The sequence below is a fragment of the Triticum aestivum genome, chromosome 5B (genome assembly GCF_018294505.1).
Source record: "Triticum aestivum cultivar Chinese Spring chromosome 5B, IWGSC CS RefSeq v2.1, whole genome shotgun sequence".
Taxonomy (NCBI): Eukaryota; Viridiplantae; Streptophyta; class Magnoliopsida; order Poales; family Poaceae; genus Triticum; species Triticum aestivum.
Genome location: NC_057807.1, coordinates 517437975 through 517460952, shown reverse-complemented (window position 1 = coordinate 517460952; position 22978 = coordinate 517437975). Strand labels below are relative to the sequence as shown.

The window sequence follows — 22978 nt, the reverse complement described above, 5'->3', positions numbered from 1 at the left end:
ACGAGGTGTAAGATGGGGATGGTCAGACCATGCTTGCAGATAGCACTCGGTTGTCTTGAAGTTCTAGCAGAATCGTTCTGAGCTCGGAGCACAAAGCATCGAAAGATGAATAAGAGTCATATGGAGATATGATCGGCAAAAGTTTGCCTACCGGTCAAAATTCTCGTCATCAGTGATGTCCACATCAATGGCTGAAAGGCTTGGATCTTGAGACATTAACCATCAATTATGAGAGATATTGATTTGAGTGGGAGCACAATTATGTACTCCCTCTGTTACTATTAACTCCTCATATTAGAGTTACCAAAGTCAAACTTTGTAAAGTTTGACCAAGTTCATAGAAAATAATATAAATATTTACCATAACAAATTTATACGATGTGAAAGTACATTCAATAATAAATCTAATGGTATTAATTTGTTATTGTATATATTAATATTTTTGTTTATAAAATTGGTCAAAGTTTACAAAGCTTGACTTTGACCAAAGATAATATGCGAACTAAATAAAAACAAAGGGAGTATTAATTAAGTTCAATAACTAGTGCAAATTAATTATGAACAATGTCTATGTGTAGTTTGCATTATAGTGGTAGAATTATGGCTCACAGTTCCACCATTGTTGTCGAAATTGATTGACTGTTATTTATATGGTTGAAACTTTATGTTTGGGAGGATTGTCCTCTAAAAGTGCCAAGAAGGATTTTGTCCTATTTCATGTTTACAATACTCTCTTGTTGATGCTATAGATGATGAGACCCACGTCCTTCGATCTAAACGCTAGAATTACATTATAGTCTACTTGTTTCCAAGAAACACGGACTTCAAAATGTTTGGGTAGTTATGTGATATTCTTGAACTGAAAATTGTTTTTAGAAACAAACAAAGGCTAAAAGATATGCGATATCTAAAGAAGTGTTTTGTTTGCAAATTCTAGAGAAGTGTTCAACTATGTTTAAGACTGAAATGCATACGATCCAGAAGAAAGCCAGCAATGTGTTGACAGTGAAAACTTGTAGAGAAAGAAAAAAATGAAAGGATGTAATGAGACTTACACGCCTAGAGAAGTTCGGGGCTAATGCCACTCTTAAAGTTGTTGTTTCTTCTGAGAATTAGAAAAATATGTAAGTAAAACTATAAGAAGTATAAGGCAGAAAGAAAAGAAAACTGGAATGCCTAGCTCAGGTATGAATGTCATGCAAGTTATGAGATGCAGAGGTGGTTGGTCAAGTACACTATAGTTCCTGTGAAAAATTGATCAATTTATTGATCATTGATTCTTCGGTATTGTGGTTAAAGGGTTAACCACAAGGATATTGACTCGATTGCATATTATTGCAAATAATTCCAAGAAACTTTGAACAAACTAAATGACCAACAAATAATGAGGTTAAACATTTTGATGGATTGTAAAAGGTTACAATATTTCTATCAGTGTACTTCCTCTGTATTTATTATCATAATTCATTTTAGAGTTTTTATACACTCTAGCCTATTGCATAGAAGTTGCAAGGAGGTTCTTCATGACAGAACAATAGTTGTTCGATGTTATGAATGAGGTTGTCCATGACAGAACAATAGTTGTTCGATGTTATGAACAAAAAGGCATACTCTTATTGTGAATAAGATGTATGTTATGAATATTGATAATAATATTGAACATCAATAACACTGATGCTAAATGTCGCAAGACTAAAATAATACCACATGTGTGTGGCACTGCATTTAGTCACATTAGAGAAACTAGCATGGAGAAATTTCATAGTGATGAATTTTGAAGTCATCTGATGAGAATCATCTGACACTAGCAAGTTTTGTCCAATTAGTGAAGTAAACTAAAATACCGTTCATGGGCCATAGAGAACGAGCAACAAAATAATTGTCAATATGCATATCAATGTGTGTAGCCCAATAAGTATTGTTGCAAGAAGTGGATTTATCTATCTTCAAGGATGACTCAAGTAGATATTTATATTTACTAACTGAGACATAAATCTGGATCTTTTGAAGTGTTTCAAAAGGTTGTCACAATGAAGTAGAAACTATTGTAGCATGAAAATTATGTTTCTATAATTGGATTGCAGAAAAGAATATTCGAGTTACAAATTTAGCGAATGTCTGATGAGCTATAAAAGAATTGTATAGATTGCACCTCCGAGAAACACTACTGAGAGTAGATTGTTTTAAGTAGATGCAATCAAACTATGTACGACATGGTGAGATCAAAGATGACATTAATTATTTTGCCAATATACTTTCAAAGTGATGCTTTAGAGATTGTGGCTTTCACACTAAAAAGGGGCACCATCAAATTTATTGAAATAAGTGATACTTTGTAGGTTATCCCAAATAGTTGGGTATTCCTCTATCACTACGTCGAGGCAAAGTGTTTCCATAGAGTGCGGAAGTTTTGAAGAAAATGTTTTCTACAAAAGAGTGAGTGGGAGGATAGTGAAACTCGACAAGATTGCAGAATCTTCATAATCAGCTCAAACAAAGAAACACTGGAAGTAATTCCAGAATTTCTTACTGCGACTGATACAAAAGCCTCTACATGAGATATAGAGACTACGGTCGAACTTGCAACTGAACCATATAGGTTAGGAAAATTCGTGCAGACCATTGCGGTATGTAGACGAAATATTGTTGTGCAAACAATGAACCTATAATTCACAGAGAAGCATTGATGGGCCCTGACTCTGGAAATTGGCTATATGCCAACATAATCCGAGATAGTACCCATTCACATAATTCAAGCTTAGAACTTGATGAACCCTTTGAAAGACTTAAAGTCTAAAGAATAGTAATGGATCTATAAACTGGCAAAGCTAAAAATGTTTTATAATACTTTACTTTTTTATGACGAGATCAAAGAACTAACTATGATGAGATTGTCTCATCATAACAATACTTAAAGTCGGTTCAGTTTAAACTAGATGGATGCCAAAATGATTCCCATGAGCTGGAAATAGAACCAAGGTTGTATGTTTGATACGATCCAAGGTAATTTTGTCGATCCATAGGATGCTAGTAAGTATGCAAACTTCAAGAGATCCAACAATGATCTGAAGTAAGCATAGTGGAGTTGGAATCTTCATATTGATGAAATGGTCAAATAAATTGATTTCATCGAGTAAAGTGAAGATGCTTGTATGTACACGAAAGTAAGTGGGAGCATGATAATATTTTTAAACACTATATGTACATGACATATTGTTGATTAGAAGTTATGTAAATTTCTTGACACGGATCAAGACTTTATTGAAACTAGTTTTTCAGTAAAATACTTAGGCAATGAATAGTCTTGGTATTAGACATAATGATCTACGGAGATAATATATAGTGTCTAATCAGACTTAGCGAAAATACATATTGACAGAATACTAAAGCAGTTTAGTATGTAAAATGTCAAGAAGAGTTTCTTGTCAATGTCACATGGAAGGAGTCGGTATCCTAAAATACTGATGAGCGAAATGTGATTTCAACCACACTTGTATTCCATGGTATGTAAACAACCAGATATTTGCAATACTCCAAGTTAGTTGTAAGTAAAAGTTGCTAGTATGGTCAAATTGTTGATCATAGGACAACACTAAAAAATTTCATTAAGAATTAACGACATGTTTCCCACACAAGGAGAAAATGAAGAGATTGTTGTAAGGATTTACACTAATGAAGGCTCGTTGTAAGTAGTACATCGATAAAATCTTCATCTATTCTAAGTGATTTTTTGATTTCAAATTAAAAGTGGTTTATGGTGGCACATTAAGTTGGAATTGGTCCAAAAATTACTGTGGTGAATTCTACAATAGAAGGCTAAGTATATTATTGCTTTAGAAGCAAAAAATGAAGGGTGATGAATCGAAAGTTCATTCATGAGCTTGGTATGCTTTCTAGATGATTGTATCATTGGAACACTATTCTTAATAGTGGTTCCATAACTCTGTCTAAGGAATCAAAGGTTCTACCAGTGATTCAATATACCAAGCTGGTTTAACACAAATTATGAATTCTTGTCAAAGCATGATAGATGCATAGAAATGCAAATGATACACGCAGTTCTGAACATGTCAGATTCAATAGGACGAAGTCTATACCACAAGTAAAGCATGGACTAACACGAGATTGCCCTTGGTATTAAAGTTAAAAGTGCTAACTAGATTATTAACTCTAGTGCAGGTGGGAGACTATTGGAAATATGTCCTAGAGGCAATAATATTGTATTGTTATATTTCCATATTCATAGTTAAGAGTTTCTATTTCATGCTATAACTGCTATGATCCTGGAATATGCGATTCAGTGGAAAACTCATATGCACGTGTGGAATGATAAACGAAATAAAATAGGTTCCCAGTCTCGCCTCTAAGACTGGCTCAAGTGTTGTTGGTGATCACATTTTCAGAATCTTAGTATATCATTAAGTGTAACAATAGTTCTAAAACAGCATTGAGGTTATGACGTTAGAAGAACGATCATAATGAATCGAACCAATACTTGTCTGTTATACTATGTGATTATATCATATGAAATCATCTATTATAACATGGAGTGTTAGCATGTGTTTTAGTTCCTCAAACCATGAGAGTGTCTCGGTAACTTCCTACCAGACGGTGGGCTTTGGGGTTTCTCAAACGTCATCTAGAACAAGGTGATCATAACGAAAACTTGCAGGCTCACCAGAAAGTTTCACAAGTGACCGGACAACTTGAGAGTGGGATTTGCACCTCCGACAATGGAGAGATATTCTTAGGGCCCTCTTGGTGTGATGGCATCCATAATCGGCTGGCCAAACACAGGTGACTATGTCACGGGGATGCCGGAACACGTCAACGAGAAAGAAGAACAAAACCGGTAACGAGAGCAACGGTATAGTGAGCATGCTGATGACTCTGGAGGATGCCGATGCACACCGGATTTTGTAAAGTATCATGAAGCAAAGGGAACATCACATGATAACCAAAGGTTCACATGAATATCATTTGTGTAATCATAGGGACCGATATGGATATCCATGGTTCCGCTATCGGTCATTGAATGAAGGGGTTCCGTTCATGTTTATGATTTACCGAACCTATAGGGTCACAAGCTTAAGGAAATCAAGATCTGCTGAGTGTTAGTTGTGCGGGAGTGATGAGAATATATCTGTGGAATTCTTTCATTAATATCTGGAATAGTTCCGAGAGGTTCCGGAAGCGTTTCGGGGTCACCGAAAGGGTTTCGGTGAATACAAGGTATTATCGATTAATTTTATATAGGTGGAAAATGTTTCTGGGGATGTTAAATTATATATGTAATGCTCTAAAAATGTTTAGAACATTTTATATTTAATTTAAATATCAATGGGCCTAAAAAGGCCAAGAGGTGAAAGGCAACTTGGGCCACAAGGGCCCAAGTGGAGTAAGCACCCCCCCCCCCTTGTGTGGCGCCCCAAGGAGGCTTTCCCTCCTTGGTGGCATCCCTCCTCTTCCCCTCCAACCTATATATACTCGAGGATTTCCACCCTTTGGACACACAAATTTTGGAGCCTCATCTAGTTGATCTAGTTCTAGTTCTTATTGGTCCTAGTTGACTAATTAGAGCTAGCCCTAGCCACCTCTAATCCTCATAATTAGAAGCCCCGTGTGGTTCTAATCTCCTCCCTCTAATTCTTCGGTGACAATTAGCTCTGGACGGTGAAGCGCTGCCGGATCGTGAATACTGTACGCTTGAACCAAGTAGAGAGGCCATGCTTTCGGTCTTCTGTTCGAGTGATCGTTCATGGGTGGTTCGCGGGATCATCATCGATGTTCGTGGGACTTCAAGTACGATGTACACCAACTTGTCTACTTTGCTGCACTCCCGGAGTCGGTAATGATCGTCGATCACAACCCGTTATGCATCTTCATATTGTTCCTGGGTGATCGTAGGGCGAATTTTGTTTTGTTTTCTACAATGTTTCCCAACAGTATGTGCGACAGGCTTCACCTGGATAATGGTAGGTGCTTCACCCTCACGTTGGAGGAGACCTTTGATCACTTTACGATATGTAATGATGGAAGGTATTTTGTCATAATTAAGCATGACTTGTGCTTTTTTGCTTTAATGTGTAATTTTTGTTTTTTTACAATTCGGCTAGTGCATCCCCTGCTATGCAAGACTGTATGTCTTAGACAAGATCAGTTTCAAAGATAGGGAGAGTATGGAGACAAATAAAGCTCACCTAAGAATGAAACATGGTTTCACTTTTGTGGTTAAGCTCAATGCAGTAAATCACTCACATTTTGGGTGTCCAAATTGAGAGGACTATGCAAAGCCTACGGATTTCAGGGGGATATGAAAATAACCTTTGATCTTGGTACTGAAGATGATCATGAAGATAATATGAACATTTGGGTGGATGTTGACATGATTCCAGTTCTACCTCTATGTGAGTTTGTGAAACAAATTTGTTAAGTAATTTATATTGTTTATTTAAAAAAAGTTGGTATTCATCCCTACTAAGCTCATTTATTTATAATTGAAAACATATTTCTTTTCTCCAAGAAATACTCAAAAGGTTGTAGACAAGACCTACTACAGTTATGGTTGCGAGCTAACTTGGGAGGAGAAAAATTCTCTTGTCTCATTTATTAACGATGTTGAGACTTTTAAGATTTTGTTAACTATAACTGGATACATTCTTGTTAAGTAAACTACATTGCTAACTATATTACTATTATGTTCTTCAACAAAAGCTCTTGAAGGAAGTTGTGCCCAACCTGATGTATACTGAAGGTCATATGAGTATAGTTAGCTTTCGGCCAGATCCGCCGGTGTCTTTCCACAGTGCATACTCGATTTCTCTAAATGATGAAAGGCTCGATATCAAAGGATGGAGCAAAGTAACGGATGCGCACAGGAAACCAATTGGAGACAACATGAATGTGTGCAGGACACAAGTTGGAGACAAGTGGATCTCCATATGGAGATGGAGGGGTTTACCTGTTTTATGATATTTTACAAGAGAGAGAGAGAGAGAGAGAGAGAGAGAGAGAGAGGAGTAGGTCCTAGGTAGTACTTGTCATGCTAGAATGATGATGAATTGTTTACCTAGGATGAGTACCCTTAGCTAGTGTTGGTTAACTTGTCAAGTGCTATATTGATGGTCAGTTATTATATGACTACGGATGATCGAGTTGTTATATGACTACGATGATCATGATGACGAGGTTGTACTACTTCTCATGTGCTAGAATGCTGATGAGTTATTACATATATGACTACGGATGATGAGCTTTTATATGACTACGGATGATGATGGTGGTGATGAGTTATTATTATATGACTACGGATGATGAGTTGTTATATTATTGGGGTGGAAGAAACACGAAATAGATTGAAGTGGATGAATGGATCCAAGTGATCCAGTTGAATTAGTTGGACAATATGATGTTGGGACGGCACACAAGTGTCGAATGAAGGAATTCGACACTTGTGTGACGTCCCAACATCATATCGTAATTCAACACTTGTGTGCCGACCCAACATCATATCGTCCTACTAATTCAACTTGCTCACTTGGATTCATCCACTTTAATCTAATATGTATTTCTTACACAAAATCCTCATTGTTACTGTACAAAAATTGTATAAACGTGCATAAATACAATATAAATAAAAAATGAAATACGCTCTAATAGTAGTGGCGTGGGGCAGGAACACGCGCTACTGCTATTTATGCTAATACCAGTAGCAGTAGCATGGGGTCAAACCCGCGCTACTAGTAAAAGTTAGTTATAGCGCCCTAGCAGTAGCGCGGGGCACCCATGCTACCGCTGGTTCTTAAACCCACGCTACTACTAGGATTTTCGCTAGTAGTGATCCGTCATCAACTACATGGCTTGTTGTCGTCGGCAGGCCTCTCGTATCGTGCCATCATCCTCCACTCCTCCATGTGTGGAGTCGGGACGGCCTCCTTTATGGGTGGTGGAGCAGGCAGGAAGGATTCACGACAAGGTGCTCAGCTGGTGGAAGTGCACGAAGGAGCTGAAAAAGAAGTAGGTTCTCGTGGAGGGCTTCCAACTTTGCAAAGATCGTATGAAGTGTACATTGAGGAATGCAACATAGGTTATCATCTTCAAGACCACCAATGTAGAGCCTGCTCGAATGCCGACTCATAGCAAGCGGAAAATGGTCATAAAATGGGCATTACAAGAAATGAAATCTCCGACACAGGTTCAAAGAGCCTAATGGGGATGTATCCTGGGGTTAATGTTGCCGAGGATAATACCACCACCGCCAGATTCAGCCGACATTGTTAACTACTAGTATACATGGTAGCACTATGTTAAGTATTAATATGCATGGTAGTAGTAGTATGCATGGCTAAAAAAAGCTTTCATGTCACCATTTAGGACTACAAAAAAGGGCATTTAGCTATGTGTAGGTACTATGTGGTATTTAACTGTGTTTTAACACCTTGCACTATGTGGTAAATTATGTTGCAATATGCTATTAATTGTGTTGGACTGTTTAGAACTACACATTGAATTTGTTTATTTTGATCCTGTCTAACTCTACCAACAGCGTCCACAGGATAGCACACACTACACACACTTACAACACAAAGTAGTCGTGCTCGACTGCTTGAAACGCTACAGCTCTCTTCCACACTAGCAGTGTTTGGGGGCAAAAGTTGCTACATAGATCTACAGTAGCATCGTTCGGGCCGAACTGCTAGTTGCCTGTTATCAGCGGCATCGTACTAGCGGCGCTCAATCTGGACGCTGCTAGTGGGCACCTTGAAACGCTACTAATGAGGGGGGGGAGGTCTGTACTAGTGCTGATCCAAAAAAAAGGGGTAGAGGAGAAAGTTTCAACAAGGAGGACAAATTGTTGTGCAACGTGTGGTGGCCACTAGCATTGATCCGATCCATGGCACGAAGCAAAGAGGCGCAACCTTTTGGGCCAACATTCATTGTTGGTTCCGTGAGCATAAGAGTTTCGAGCCCTACCGCAATGAACTCAGCCGTAACTATGGGATCAAGTCACTCAACCATCGATGATACATCATCCAATACGCTGTGAGCAAGTACTGCACCCATTTCAAACAACTCATCGACTGGTGGCTAAGTGGTCCACTAATCATTGAGCAAGTAAGTTGTTCTTTGTGTTCATTTTGCCGGATATGCTGTATATCATTTGGCCAGATACACCCTATGTCATTTGGCCGGCTATGTTGTATGCACATTGTTGACAATGTCTTTTTTTTTGTAGTCATCATGTGCGTGTAACTTGTTCTTGAAGGTGAAGAAGAAGAACTTCGTCCTCATGCATTGTTGGTTGAAGTTGAATGGACAATCCAAACGGCAAAATGGCATTGCCAATTGTATCAAGACAACAAGCATCGACATGAGGAAGAAGCAGGTGGTCCAACTGACCCAACAAAAGAGCCGCCTAAGAAGGTTAGAAGGGAGTTCCGTGGAAAGAAGTAGGAAGAGGAGAAGATAAAGCGAGAAGGGGCGGCGGCCAAGATGTGGTTCGAGGACATCTTGGCGAAGTGTGTCAAGTGCTCCAAAATGAATGAGCAAAAGAAGCCGGGGAAGTTTAACATCTTGATGGCAGTGGCCGATAAGAAGGCCAAGCTCGAAGAGAGGAGAGTTGAGATCGCCGCTGCTTCGAAGGAGTCAAAAAACTTGATGTTCGTGCGTGCCTCCGTGTCAAGATGTTGAAGTGCTTGGCGATCAAGATGGAGGATGCCGAGAATATGGCGACCGGTGAGAAGGAGTCGGCGGCAGAGTGAGCGAGGAGGCTTAGACAGCCGGTCTGGCAGGGAAAAAATGCCGGGTTTGTGATCAGGCACATTTAAAAACTATTCCGCCTCTTTTTTGTGGTGATTGGCGCTATAAAATTTACGCTGAAACTAAGCGGATATTTAAATGATGCAGTTGAATGGCCGACTTTCTTATAAGTAGAGGTGGAGGGACAAATAATATGTTCGTTTTAGTCGGCCTCCTTGTTGCTGCTCTGCTCCTTGGTCTGTAAAAGATTATTGGAGATCGCCCACCAAAAAGGTTGCCTGAACTTGGGCCTCGGTGGTGACGATCTTTAAACACTGATGAATATCGATATCCAGAGCAAAAGGGAGATGCAATCAAGCTAAATTTCTGATCGATCTTTCAGCTGAACATTTCTGAATGAGTGACAGTCAAACAGAACTTACATTGTCAGATATCGATATCAAGAGCAAAGCAACAGATATATATGATCGAGATGCAATCAGGTAACTTTGTTATTTGAGCTTTGAAGTGATTATCGAAATCAACTTCTGTTACAAGCAACATCAGGAGGAAACACACTCCTGCCAATGTTATTTTGAGTGTGTTACAAAAAAAAAATTAAAATCAACGAATTAGCAGCAAACTAAAAAAAAAAAAAAACAAGTCGAGCGGTAATGTCGATCGATCCCTCCCTATTTCAATTTTTAACTTAAAAATAAAGCCGCGATGCAGAAACTCCCAGGAGAACAAGCTCATCTCCTTCGCAGCGTCGCCACCTCCTCCTCTTCGGTTGTGTGAGCAGCAGAAAAGAAAACCAAAACCAAGCCTCGCCGTCGGTCATCAGAGAGCGTTGAGCGTCTGCGTGATGTCCTGGAAGATCCTCAGCCTCTTCCCCACCTTCTCCTTCACCGCCGCCGGGCTGGTGTCGCAGCAGCTCGCCGGAGCTAGAGGCGCCTTTGCTGACGGCTTGCAGTTCTCGTCGTCGGCGAGGACCGGGGCCAGGACCGACGCCACCAGGGCCTCGTCGAACGCGCTGTGGTCGGGCAGCTCCGGCCACCTCTCCTCGGCGGTGAGCGACTTCCTCCGGCCGTTGTTGTTGCTGTCGTCCTGGTTCTTGTCGGCCCCCTTCTTGTTGCTGCTCTGCTCCTCCTTAGTCTTCTCCCCGGCTGCAGCCGCGGCGGCTGCCTTGTCCATGGCGGTGCCGGACCGCGTCCTCTTCAGGTTGCCCATGGGATCGTGATGCATCTGCGACGGAGGCTTCTGCTGCGGCTGCGGCAGCTGCTGCTGGCGCGGCGCGTTCTGCTGTGGCTTGGCAGCCAGCGGCGGCATGCGATGCGAGTAGAATGGCTGCGCGTCGATGTTGAGGTTGGCCTGCTGCTGCTGCAACGCGGCGGCCATCTTCTTGCCCGCGGCTGCGGCGGCGGCGCCGGGGCCGGCGTTGTTCTCGTCGGCGAAGCTGTCGCGCGGCTGCTGCGGGGCCGGCGGGGGCAGCAGGTGGTCGATGCACGGCTGCGGCTGCCAGATGCTGGAGGAGGAGCCGAGCATGAGCGCGTCGAAGAGCCACTTCTTGTCGACGAGGTTGTCGCCAATGGCGCCGGCCCAGCCCGGGCGGCCGACGAGCTTGACCTCGAGGTCGCGGAGCATCTCCTGCGCGCGCTCGTAGGCCTTGAGGTGGGAGTCGGCGCCGCGCAGGCCGTCGACGCCGGCGGGGCGCACCTGCTTGAGCACGTCCTTGGCCTCCAGCACCCGGCCCTGCTTCATGAGGCAGATCCCCAGGTTGCACATCTTGTTGTTGTCCGGGCCGATGACCAGCGCCCGCCGGTACGCCCCCTCCGCCTCCGTGTAGTTCTCCTTCTGCATCAGCGCCCACCCCAGGTTGCCCTGCGCCAGCACAACCCAATCGAGTTAATTAATGTCACCATTGATTCTTACCATATCGGGCCGGCGGCTCGACCTCGATCTGAACTGGATTTGAAATTTTGAATGGAAGGAGAGAGAGGGACTTACGAGGAGCCTGGTGGCCTCCTGCTCGAGGGTGACCTGGAACTTGCGGCCCTGGGAGCGGGCCGTCTTGGTGCGCTTGCCGTTGAAGGCGTGGCCCTGGTGGATGAGCTGCAGCTTGTGCTTGAGCAGCGAGATCTGGTCGTCCAGCCGCCCGCACCTCTGTCGGATCGGATTAAAATATTGAGTTGCCATCCCAACGGATCTACTGTACTAACGGATTTGAAATTTGAACTTTGAAAAGGAAAAGCGTGCTACCTTGTAGAGGTCGAGGAGGATGTTGTCGAGCGACTCCTGCGCCTGGTCGGAGCAGCGGACGCGGAGCGACTTGATGGCCTCGATGGCCTCCTCGGCGCGGTTCTGCTGCTTCATCACGATGGCCATGTCCTTGAGCGCGCTGTCCACGCGGTCGCCGGCGTTGATGGCGCCCCAGAACAGCGCAATCGCCTTCTCCGGGTCCTTGTCCACAAGCTGCCATCCATCCATTACAACCACCGTCAGCCCCGGCCATCAGCAAATTCAAATCGCAGACAGGAAAGAAAAAAACAAAAAGCTCCTGTACAAGGACGCACCTGGACGCGCTTGGCGCGGACGTAGGGGGTGTCGCCGACGGGGACCTTGTGGGCGACGTGGAAGGAGTCGGAGTGCGTGCGCAGCATGGACACCGCCGCCGGCTTGACGGGGGAGCAGGGCGCGGACTTGGTCGGCCGGAGCACCCCGCCCACGCCGCCAACGCCGCCGCCGCCGGCGAGCCACTGGTCGAGCTGGTGGTGCTGGTGCATCATGGCGGCGCCCTGGACCCGATCAGATCTCCCCCGCGAGGACGGATTTGAATCGGAACGCGAGGGCGGAGGGGGGCGGCGCAGGGGAGGGGAGGAAGCGGACGAACGCTTTGGGGGAGGGAGGGTGGCATTGGATTCCATTACCAACGATTTATATACGAATCGTCCGACCGTTGGAGGATTAGGCTAGCCGTTCGGGGAACTAGCCGTTGGGGTCCTCGCCCTCCCCTCTCGGCCGGGCCGGATGGGCCGTGATTACGAATGGCTTATCTTAACCAACATCGGCACAGCCCGGTCGGGCCCACCTGGCAGGCCGCGGTTCCTTCTCCTCCTTCGCGTGTCCTTCGAATCTGAGACCGCCTCGCCTCGCCTCGTTCTAAAAAAAAATGTCTCAAAAAAAATCTTAAAAAAATAGACCGCCTCGTCGGCGCCGGGCGCTGTAGCAGCCGGTCGCCGCCTCCGCCTCCGCCTCCGCCGCGAGCTGCCTCGGTTTCGCGTGCCGTGCTCAGCGTCCGCCGCCGTTGCGCTGCGTAGGCTGCGGGATGTGCCTTGTTTGTGTCACGGCGGGGCGCCGTTTCGGCCTCCTACTGTTGGCGGCGGCCGTTTGACGCTCACCCGTGAGGTGCTCGACGGAATGCCGAAGCGCAGCAAGGCTGTGCGATCGCAATTTCCGCATGCCAAGATGTAATGCCATGGCAATGGATGTTCTTTGCCGCTGAAAGGGGCTACACTGCATGATTGTGCAACTCTGCAGCTGTGAGTTTGGTTACACACGCCTTCCTCTCCTGTGCTTATTATTCTGGGAGTAGTCCGCATGTTGTTTCGCGGGATGGCTTTTGTAGCGCACCATCTGCGGGGTCCTTGTTGGCTTGTCGGGTCTGTGTGTGGGTTTGACCCTTGATGTACCGGTTTTCGCACGGTTTTCCTTTAATTAACCGGGAAACTATCTCCTTCTCTATTAATGAAAAAGGCAAAGCTTTTGCCTCTGTTTCAAAAAAAAAGTTTGGTTACACGCACACAACTGTGAGGAGGGCTGAGCTGATGCGGCGATGAGCACGAGTGTCAGGCGTACTTAATCTTCAGTTATGTTGGTTGCAGGGTGCCTCCGAATCGGAATAACGCGTGCGGATTCGGATTCGGATCCGGATTGACTGACCGGCTCAAAGCGCGTGAGTGGGAGAAGGCATATTAACTTTGCACCATTTAAGTGGTTCACACTTTTATTACGATCACCTGTGCCATTCTGTTAGATTCTGGTAACGTAAATCCTGGTCTGCTCAGCAATAATGGTGTCATATAAGACGAGTGTCAAGTGTGCTGCATATTCAGTTATGTTGATTGCAGGGCGTTTCTGTATAGGAATGACATGCGCGAAGATGGAAACCGAAGATGGCTGGCTCAAACCGCGTGAGCCAGAAAAGGCATTAACTTTGCACCATGTAAGTGCTACAAACTTTTACTATGCTCACCTGTGCCGTTCTGTAAATCTTGATCTGCTCAGCAGTAATTGTGTCTGTTGTATACGTTGAGTGTCAAGTGTGCTGAATCTTCAGTTATGCTGATTGTAGGCCAACGGAATAACGCTTGCGAAACCAGATCAGGGTTGAGTGGCGCAAACCGAGTGATCCAGAAAAGGCATTTTAATGGTAGCCTGTAAGTGGTAGAAACTTTAATTATGCTCATCTGTGCCATTCCGTTAGACTCTGGTAATGTAAACCTTGATCTGCTCTGCAATTTTGGTGTATGTCGTATACGATGAGTATCAAGTGTGTTGAATGTTCAGTTATGCTGATTGCAGGGAATATTGGTGTCGGAATAACACGTGCGAAGCTGGATTGGGAATGAGCGGAGCAAATCGCGTGAGCCGGAAAAGGCATTCACTTTGCACCCTGTAAGTGCTACAAACTTTAATTATGCTCATCTGTGCCGTTCCATTAGACTCTGGTAACGTAACTCTTGATCTGCTCTGCAATAACGGTCTTGTGTCGTATACGACAAAATGTGGTTTTACACCATTTTGTTTATATCCTCAGTGCTTTAATACGAACTTATTGCATCTGATTCGATGGGTTAGCATATAATGGATCTCATCAGGCTCTTTCGTCGCCATGTATAAGACTAAAACTCGACCGACAGGAACTAGAAATCTTCACGAGTGTTAGGCGTACTGAAATCTTTGGTTATTCTTATTGCATGGCGTTTCTGTATTGGAATAACACGTGCGAAGCCGGATTGTGGATGACTAGCGCAAAGCTCGTGAGACGGAAAAGGCATTAACTTTGCAGCATGCAAGTGGTACAAACTTTAATTATGCTCGACTGTGCTGTTCCGTTAGACTCTGGTAATGTAACACTTTATCTGCTCTGCGATAATGGTGTTGTGTCGTATACGATGAAGTGTGGCTTTACACTATTTTGTTTTCTTCATTTGTTCGTTATGAATTTGTTGCATCCGGTCCGATGGTTTAGCATATAGGATTCACATCAGGCTCTTTTGTCATCATGTATAAGGAAAGAAAACTCGACTGACAGGAACTGGAAATCTTCATGAGTGTTAGGCGTACTGAATTCTGCGGTAATGCTTATTGCAGGGCGTTTCCGGAGCTGAATTGGGGATAAGTGGCACAAACCACGTGAGCCGGAAAAGGCATTAACTTTGCAGCTTGTAAGTGATACAAACTTTAATCATTCTCATTTATGCCATTCTGTTAGACTCTGGTAACGTAACTCCCGATCTGCTCTGCAATAATGCTCTCGTGTCGTATACGGTGAAGTGTGGTTTTGCACGTTTTTGTTTATCCTCATTGGATGAATACGACCTTATTACATCTGATCTGATGGGTTAGCATATAACCGATCATCAGGCTTTCGTCGCCATGTATAAGACTAAAACTCGACCAACGGGAACTAGAAATCTCCCCGAATGTTAGGCATACTGAAATCTTTTGGTTATGCTTATTGCAGGGTGTTTCCGTATCAGAATAACACGTGCGAAGCCAGATTGGGGATGACTGGCGAAAAGCTCGTGAGCTGGAAAAGGCATTAAATTTTGCAACATGTAAGTGGTACAAACTTTAATTATCCTCGACTGCGCCGTTCCGTTAGACGCTGGTAATGTAATTTTTTATCTGCTCTGCATAATATTGTCATTTCGTATGCGATGGTGTGGTTTTACACAGTTTTGCTTTCTTCCTCATTGGTTGAATATGAATTTGTTGCATCTGGCCTGATGGCTTAGCATATAAGGATTTCCATCAGGCTCTTTTGTCGCCATTTATTAGGAAAAAAAGAAAAACTCAACCGGGAGCAACACCTGGGTGGGCTGGGAAGGCACTCATGCCTCTAACTTACTGAGTGGCACTCATTTGTCGTAGCCATGTATAAGAATGTCACTGTTCTATGAAACTCGTTTTCATGATACAGTTGTAGCTCTAGAGTCATCTATGTGCACCAAAATCTCTGAGCAAGTTGCATGTATTATGTTTGTGTTGGATTTGTATGCCTGACATGACTGATGTGATGTAGACATGTTGACAACCCTGATACAGTGCTAAATAGCCTATGAAGTTAATGATTTAATGCACATTAAAGTTAGGTTCAGCATGGGTATGTATTTATTGTTTTTGCAGGGTGGCGCTTGCTGGTATTCTGTACCATAGCGATGGCCTTAACTCCGCCTTTGACCCGTCGTATGGAGAGTATGGATGTCACAGAAAAGGAGCAACGTTTTCGTATTCTGTTCCGTTATCATCCTAATATAGTTATTGACGTTTCATATTGTTTTTCTCTTAAAACTTTCCCCTGGATCACTAGGTTATATACAGATGTTGTTAAAAAGATACAAAAGCAGAAAACTTAGTATCACTCTCATCATCACTTTGCCTCGATAAAATTATCAGAAAGATGCCTTAAGTGACATCTGACGTTTGCAAGGCCTTAAATATGCAATTTGGTACATTTTAGTTGCAATTATAACCCTGTTAATATTGATACTACCTTTAATTTATGATCCATGGATCTTTTGCTCAGGACTCGAGACATTTTGGACATGTTTCTAAGATTTTTTTTATTGAAAGGTTCAAAAGCATTGCATGTTTGTTCTTTTTGTCTGTTAGGTCTTACGAGAAATTGTGCTTTCTCTAAATTTATTATATTTGTTCAAAGTAACGAACTACCTATCTCTTAATAGTATGGTCAGGCAAGAATAATGATAGACCGTCTCTCAATTGAATTGAGATGATAAGTGTTTGGAGGAGCTGGATGCACAGAAATGAAGGCAGTCGTCAAATTGGATAAGGATTATGCGAACCAAATTATGTCCATGCCACTGTAAAGTTCCTGAACTTTTGGTCTCAAATCATTGCGTGATTATTATTTCCGGTATTTCTTATGGGTATCTCCGGGGGCCCTCCATTATTCAACACGAATCATACCATGCAGCTGAAATAAATACTATGTATTTTATTTTATTATAAGTAGATTAGAAGGTCCACCTATACTCAACTCAAAATGAGTTGGTCTAGCAGTAGTTAATAAAGGACAATTGACTAACAGGCAAGGGTGGCATATGTGTATTATTTGTATTAGCTTGCAGATGTATCAACCTGACCAAACATTTGGATGTAGCTAAATCTGTAGATCTGGGGTATTAGTTTAATGTTGTTTCAGACTTTTAGTTTCAATTGGTTATACTACTCTGTTTAAATCTAAGTTGTAATTGTAAATCTTGACCTTTTGATGCAACTTACCATTCAATGTGACATACCATTAGCCAGTGGTATACAGTAATTTGACATGATACACTGCTTGCACATTGTAATTTGACACTAGTTCTCCACGAACTCAAATCGAGTCCGTGGAGTTTTGATGGCTTCTTTCTCTGCAGAAAGCCACAATCAGTGGATGCTGCAGGGATATTTGATGCCAACTTTCATGATAGAAGCACTGACAAAAAGGAACTCAGAAACCACTGTAAGCATGAATAATTTCTAACCTGTAGTCTAATACTCTTATGTCGATTTATACATGAAGCGCTTTTAAGAGTGGAAAATTGATATGGTTAGTGCTCTAGAGCAACAAGCACTAGGCATGTTGAGTTCTTATAAATATAGGTTACTGTCGAAGTATGTGGACTGCCCACCTTTTCTAAAAAGATGAACTTTCGAGTAAACTAACTGTTTCATGGGAAAACATGCTGTTGCGGGTCACGGTAAACCTCATGGTTTCTTTCACGAGTCCAAAGATGTGACGCATGATGATCAGGATCTCTTTATGCCTTCATTCAAATGACAAAAGCATTGTGTCTGCTGACTTTTGTTTGACCTGTCATTTGGCGCTATGAACATTGGTCTAGGACAGTGGGACTAGATAGTATTTTTTTTCTGCCCCTGATATTTTAGTTGTTTGAAGACAGTCAAAGTCTCTGGTAGTGGAGGACTAGTGTTAGAAGGTTTTCTTGTCTGTTCAACGAACAATCATCCGCGTGAAGGCTGAAACATCATGTGTTGCGGCCAGAAGAGCACATATTCAATGCTTCTGGGGCCAAATGGAAATGTAGTCACTTGGTTCGCCGAATTCCTGGCTGACCAACCCAATTCTTGCGTTTGCAGTATTACACTACTTGCCTGCTTGGTAAAACCAGAGTTCACTAGCGAAAGGGCGAAAGGAAACTGGTAGCCTGCTAGTAGCTAATGAATTTGGGTTGAAGTCGTGGAGACCAACACCACACCTAACCTAATAATAGCCGATTGGATGGAAGAATGGAAGGACTGGTAGGTAGGAGGAGGATGCCATGAGGAGTTTGGAGCTTTATGCAGGCATATAAGGGGCATGTAGGTAGGAGGAAACAAAGAGGGGGTTGGGGGAGAGGAGTCATGGATAAGTGCTGTTAGTGCTTGCGCCATGTGGTGTGGGGGCTGCCTAAATGGCCTTGGCCATGCCTCCCTGGAAGAGATAACAGCAAAAGAGCGGCCTAGACCTACCTCTCTCTCCTTACCTTCTTCTTTCCCTCCCCCCTAACCTATAACTGTCCAGCTTGCAGAATGGAGGATTCTTCCACCACAAGTGCGTGGCTAAGAAGTGGAAGGTAGAGCTACTGCACATAACCAGACACCACTCCTCAACCAGACAACTAAGAACTATTTCCCTACCTTCCTCTTGCCGGCCTTCATGCTTTCTAGAACTAATGCCTACAATTTAACAACTAAAGGGCCATGGTTTATGGGTTTTGTTTAGGGAACAGGGATTGCACTCTTTTTGCCAGTCAGGGTCTGATTATGGTACAACAGAGATGGTTTAGTTGATTAATTTGATGCACCAAAAGAATAGCTATTTGAGTTTATTAAATCTGTGTGTAACAAAATGGTAGGGCGCTGAACTTGATTTATGGCCAACTAGCTTATCATGCAATAAAGCAGTTTGGTGTCTGATAACCTGACTTTCTGGTTTGCATTGCATGGTAGGCAAATTGGTACATGCACCGGTACTGCTCTGTTGAGATGCAGCTATTTTCAAAAGAATCCTATTATTATAGATTTAGCTTTCAGCCTTGTGCTGAAAAGTGATACAAACCATCCCCTAACATGTCGGCTTGAAAATAATAGAAATTTGGAGTTAGATCTGGAGGTGTAATCACCGAATTCTTGCAACAAAGGAATTATGGGGCAATATAGGAAGCATGGACATTTCAAGTAGAGGACCATTGTGGAGTGTGAAGTCCCAATCATTCTGGGCCCAACTGAAGCAAATGGTTTGGGATATTTCCCTCTCCTTGCACCCAACCAACGATGGTCCATAGTTTGGTAACCATCCCAAAAGAATATATTAGGTAGGCAAATATTATGTAAGCGCATCTGGATTTCATCATGGACTTGTAAGTTGCTCCTAACATGGAACAGTTAATGGTCCACCTCAGCAAGTCATAGTTTCATCTGCATCCTCAGAATGCTATGCCCACAGCCTTCATTACCGCGGAGGATGAACCCTATTCTGTAGAAAATTCAGCATGTTCATATTAATCTACGTTCTACATGAGCCAACGGCAAAGCACATGTTGCGGAAGTCGAATAAGTCGTGCTCATAATTGATGGTGTCCTTATTAAGCATCACTGATAACGTTATCTTTTGCCATGTGGATTAGCGTATACTCTATTGCCATGTGGATTAGCATATATAAATACGGTATCAAGAAGATCTGGCTTGCTACAGAAAGAAAGAAATAACAGGAAGCAGTTGCAGGACTAGCAAGTTTGGTGAATTTTTTTAATTTAGGGTTGACCAAGCAGCTCAACTAACCAATACTAGAGTACAAAACAGAAATGTTGTATATGAAAGTAGTTTCATCGGACTATCGGCAAATGACAAAAGCTATGATTGTGCAAGCAGACCATACTAGTAGGCAAAAACAAAGAAAAAAGACGGTGGGTGGGCAAAAGAAAATCCGTTTGAGCAGCGCCGGATACCTGTTCCGCCTCATCCTGTTTTATTATTGAAGAATAAACAAGGAAAAAAGGGGGTGTATGATGAGGGAGCATCCTTTTGTTAATACCTCATCCAGTTTGCATTATGCACATTGGCTTGTTAATTCAAGAAATGGTAAGATGATTGGGGCTCGTGAGATCAGGGCTGTTTTCTTTTAAAGTATACATGAACGATCCGTTTACAACTAATACTCTGTCCTGGTATACAATACAAATCATCTTCATGTCGACATGATTGTGTTGGAGAATCAAAACAGCCCCCCATAGTCCATAGACGACATCAGGTAGGACACACGAATTGCACTGCATCTGGGTCACAACTCACAACTCACAGGAGGTCCTAGAAAATGGCTCGGGGAATAGTCTCCAACGTGGCACATATTCTTTCGTCTAAATAAAATTCTTGGCAGACAAATCATCATTGAGTTTGTGTCTTACAAAAAGATTGGGATTCTGTATCCGATCTCGGTGATTGTCGATGCGGATAATTTACTTGTAGATTGAATGGGTTAGAGACCCCAGGCCTGAGTTTTGTGTGTGTTCCACGAGGAGTTTTTAGACAGGGAGGGCAGCATCAAGGGAAAGCGAGTGGGCGGGGAGATTGGGTGAACCTAATAATCCCCCGTAAACAAATTAGGAAGAGGGAGGCATCACGGGTGGATGCGGTTAGTTAGCTGTTAAAACCGAACGAACGCGCCAAGAGGGTAGGCAGGGGGAGCTGGAGCTTACCTCACTTTACACCTACCTGTGAGGCTTGTGAATCGGGCAAGTAGGCGGGCAAATGGAGCCTGTGTGTCCTGTGCCCGGTGGCTGGCTGTGTCATTGTTGCCTTTCTATCTCCCTCTTTTTGTGCGTGTAATAAACTGGTAAACAAACCGGTGGGGTGATGAGTTGAGGTGAGGTGAGGTGAGGTCATGACCTGGGGGAGAGGGAGAGGGAGAGGGAGGGGGAGGCCTACCAGTGCTACCAGTACCAGCCTAACCTTTTTCCCACCAACTCAGCCTCTAGAAGACCTTCTTCCCCGATCCAGTCAAGTGCAGTGCCGCCTATAAAGATCCGAGCCTCCGACTCACCCACCCCTCCCCGTAGCACTAGCCCCCAACAACAACAACAACAGCAGCACCAACTTCCACTCCTGCAAACCCAACCCAACCCAACCCAACCCACCACCGAGCACAAGAAAAGGAGAAGGAAGGTGTGTCATCGGCGGCGGCAGACCGTCTAAAGAGATAGCGAGATGGGGAGGTCGCCGTGCTGCGAGAAGGCGCACACCAACAAGGGCGCCTGGACCAAGGAGGAGGACGACCGGCTCACCGCCTACATCAAGGCGCACGGCGAGGGCTGCTGGCGCTCCCTGCCCAAGGCCGCGGGGCTGCTCCGCTGCGGCAAGAGCTGCCGCCTACGCTGGATCAACTACCTCCGCCCCGACCTCAAGCGCGGCAACTTCAGCGACGAGGAGGACGAGCTCATCATCAAGCTCCACAGCCTCCTGGGCAACAAGTACGTCCATCGTCTAATCCATAGCATATATAGCTCCAATGAACGAACGATCCTCTGTTCTGCTCTACATGCATGGCCTTGTAAAAGCATAGCTCTGACAGTATTGTTTCTGTTTGACGAACGCAGATGGTCCCTGATAGCCGGGAGACTGCCGGGGAGGACGGACAACGAGATCAAGAACTACTGGAACACGCACATCAGGAGGAAGCTCACGAGCCGGGGGATCGACCCGGTGACCCACCGGGCGATCAACAGCGACCACGCCGCGTCCAACATCACCATATCGTTTGAGGCGGCGCAGAGGGACGACAAGGGCGCCGTGTTCCGGCGAGACGCCGAGCCCACCAAGGTAGCGGCAGCGGCAGCGGCGATCACCCACGTCGACCACCATCACCGTAGCAACCCCCACCACCAGATGGAGTGGGGCCAGGGGAAGGCGCTCAAGTGCCCGGACCTGAACCTGGACCTCTGCATCAGCCCCCCGTCCCACGAGGACCCCATGGTGGACACCAAGCCCGTGGTGAAGAGGGAGGCCGTCGTGGGCCTCTGCTTCAGCTGCAGCATGGGGCTCCCCAGGAGCGCGGACTGCAAGTGCAGCAGCTTCATGGGGCTCCGGACCGCCATGCTCGACTTCAGAAGCATCGAGATGAAATGAGCAGAGCAGAGCACCCCCTCCTCCCTGCTCCTCTCCCTCTCTCCTGTGACTCTTGGATATTGGTTTAGCCTGTAGGTGAAAAAATTACAGCGAGTGAAAGAGAGACAAGAAGAAGGGTGAGGATGATCTTGTGTTTCGCCAAGATCATCTCCCTCTTCTCCTCCCCCCGCTGCTCTCTTGGTTGCTCCATTTTGTTTGTCCCGTTGTAAAAAAAATTACCGTTTGACTGATCATGAGCAATAATACTCTGGTGCTGGCTGGCTCACTGTATAAGGCTGGTCATAGTGGGAGTAACATAAGTAGTAACATAGATGCCACATAAGCAAAATTGATGATGTGGCAAGTAGTTAATGAGGAGAGAGGCAAATAGAGTAACATAATATGTTACCATCACATAGCGGTTTCCAATGCATAATGAGTCTACAAAGTAATAAATGAAGGCAACTATGTTACCACACCTATGACACTACCCACTATGAAGGTAGTAACATAGACTAGTAACATATGTATGTTACTAGTCTAAGTTACTCTCCACTATGACCAGCCTAAATTACAGCAGTGCTTTCAAGAAAGTGTAATAATAATATGAAGGTGAGAATTCTTTTTGGCAGGAGAGGAGAGGAGTCTGTCCAGATGGCCAGATTCAGTGTGCCCCGTGTGGGCGTTGATCTCGAGACCGGGGCACTGGACCGGCCAGAAGCAGGCCCTGAGCGCGTGGGCGCATGTGAGCGTTGCCTAATCCTGCATCCACGGCAAAGGCAGCGGCTCGTGACACGCTTTGCGACCTGCTTTCTTTTCGACGCCCTTTGGGATGCTACATACATA

At 44.3% G+C, this 22978-nt stretch overlaps 2 protein-coding genes across 2 annotated transcripts; one reads left to right on the top strand and one right to left on the bottom strand.

Annotated features, from left to right (window-relative positions):
* Positions 1–10223: 10223 nt before the first annotated feature.
* LOC123112880 (protein POLLENLESS 3-LIKE 2) lies at positions 10224–12634 on the bottom strand. The gene is made up of 4 exons (XM_044533977.1): positions 12312–12634; positions 11998–12210; positions 11746–11901; positions 10224–11619 (listed from the first exon to the last, which is right to left on the bottom strand). The coding sequence occupies exons 1-4, from the start codon at positions 12522–12524 to the stop codon at positions 10579–10581; spliced, it is 1623 nt and encodes a 540-aa protein (XP_044389912.1). The 5' UTR covers positions 12525–12634; the 3' UTR covers positions 10224–10578.
* An 8302-nt stretch (positions 12635–20936) lies between these two features.
* On the top strand, positions 20937–22423 carry LOC543159 (myb-related protein Hv1). The gene is made up of 2 exons (XM_044533976.1): positions 20937–21498; positions 21625–22423. Exons 1-2 carry the CDS (start codon positions 21236–21238, stop codon positions 22151–22153), a joined length of 792 nt encoding a protein of 263 aa, XP_044389911.1. The 5' UTR covers positions 20937–21235; the 3' UTR covers positions 22154–22423.
* Positions 22424–22978: the final 555 nt, after the last annotated feature.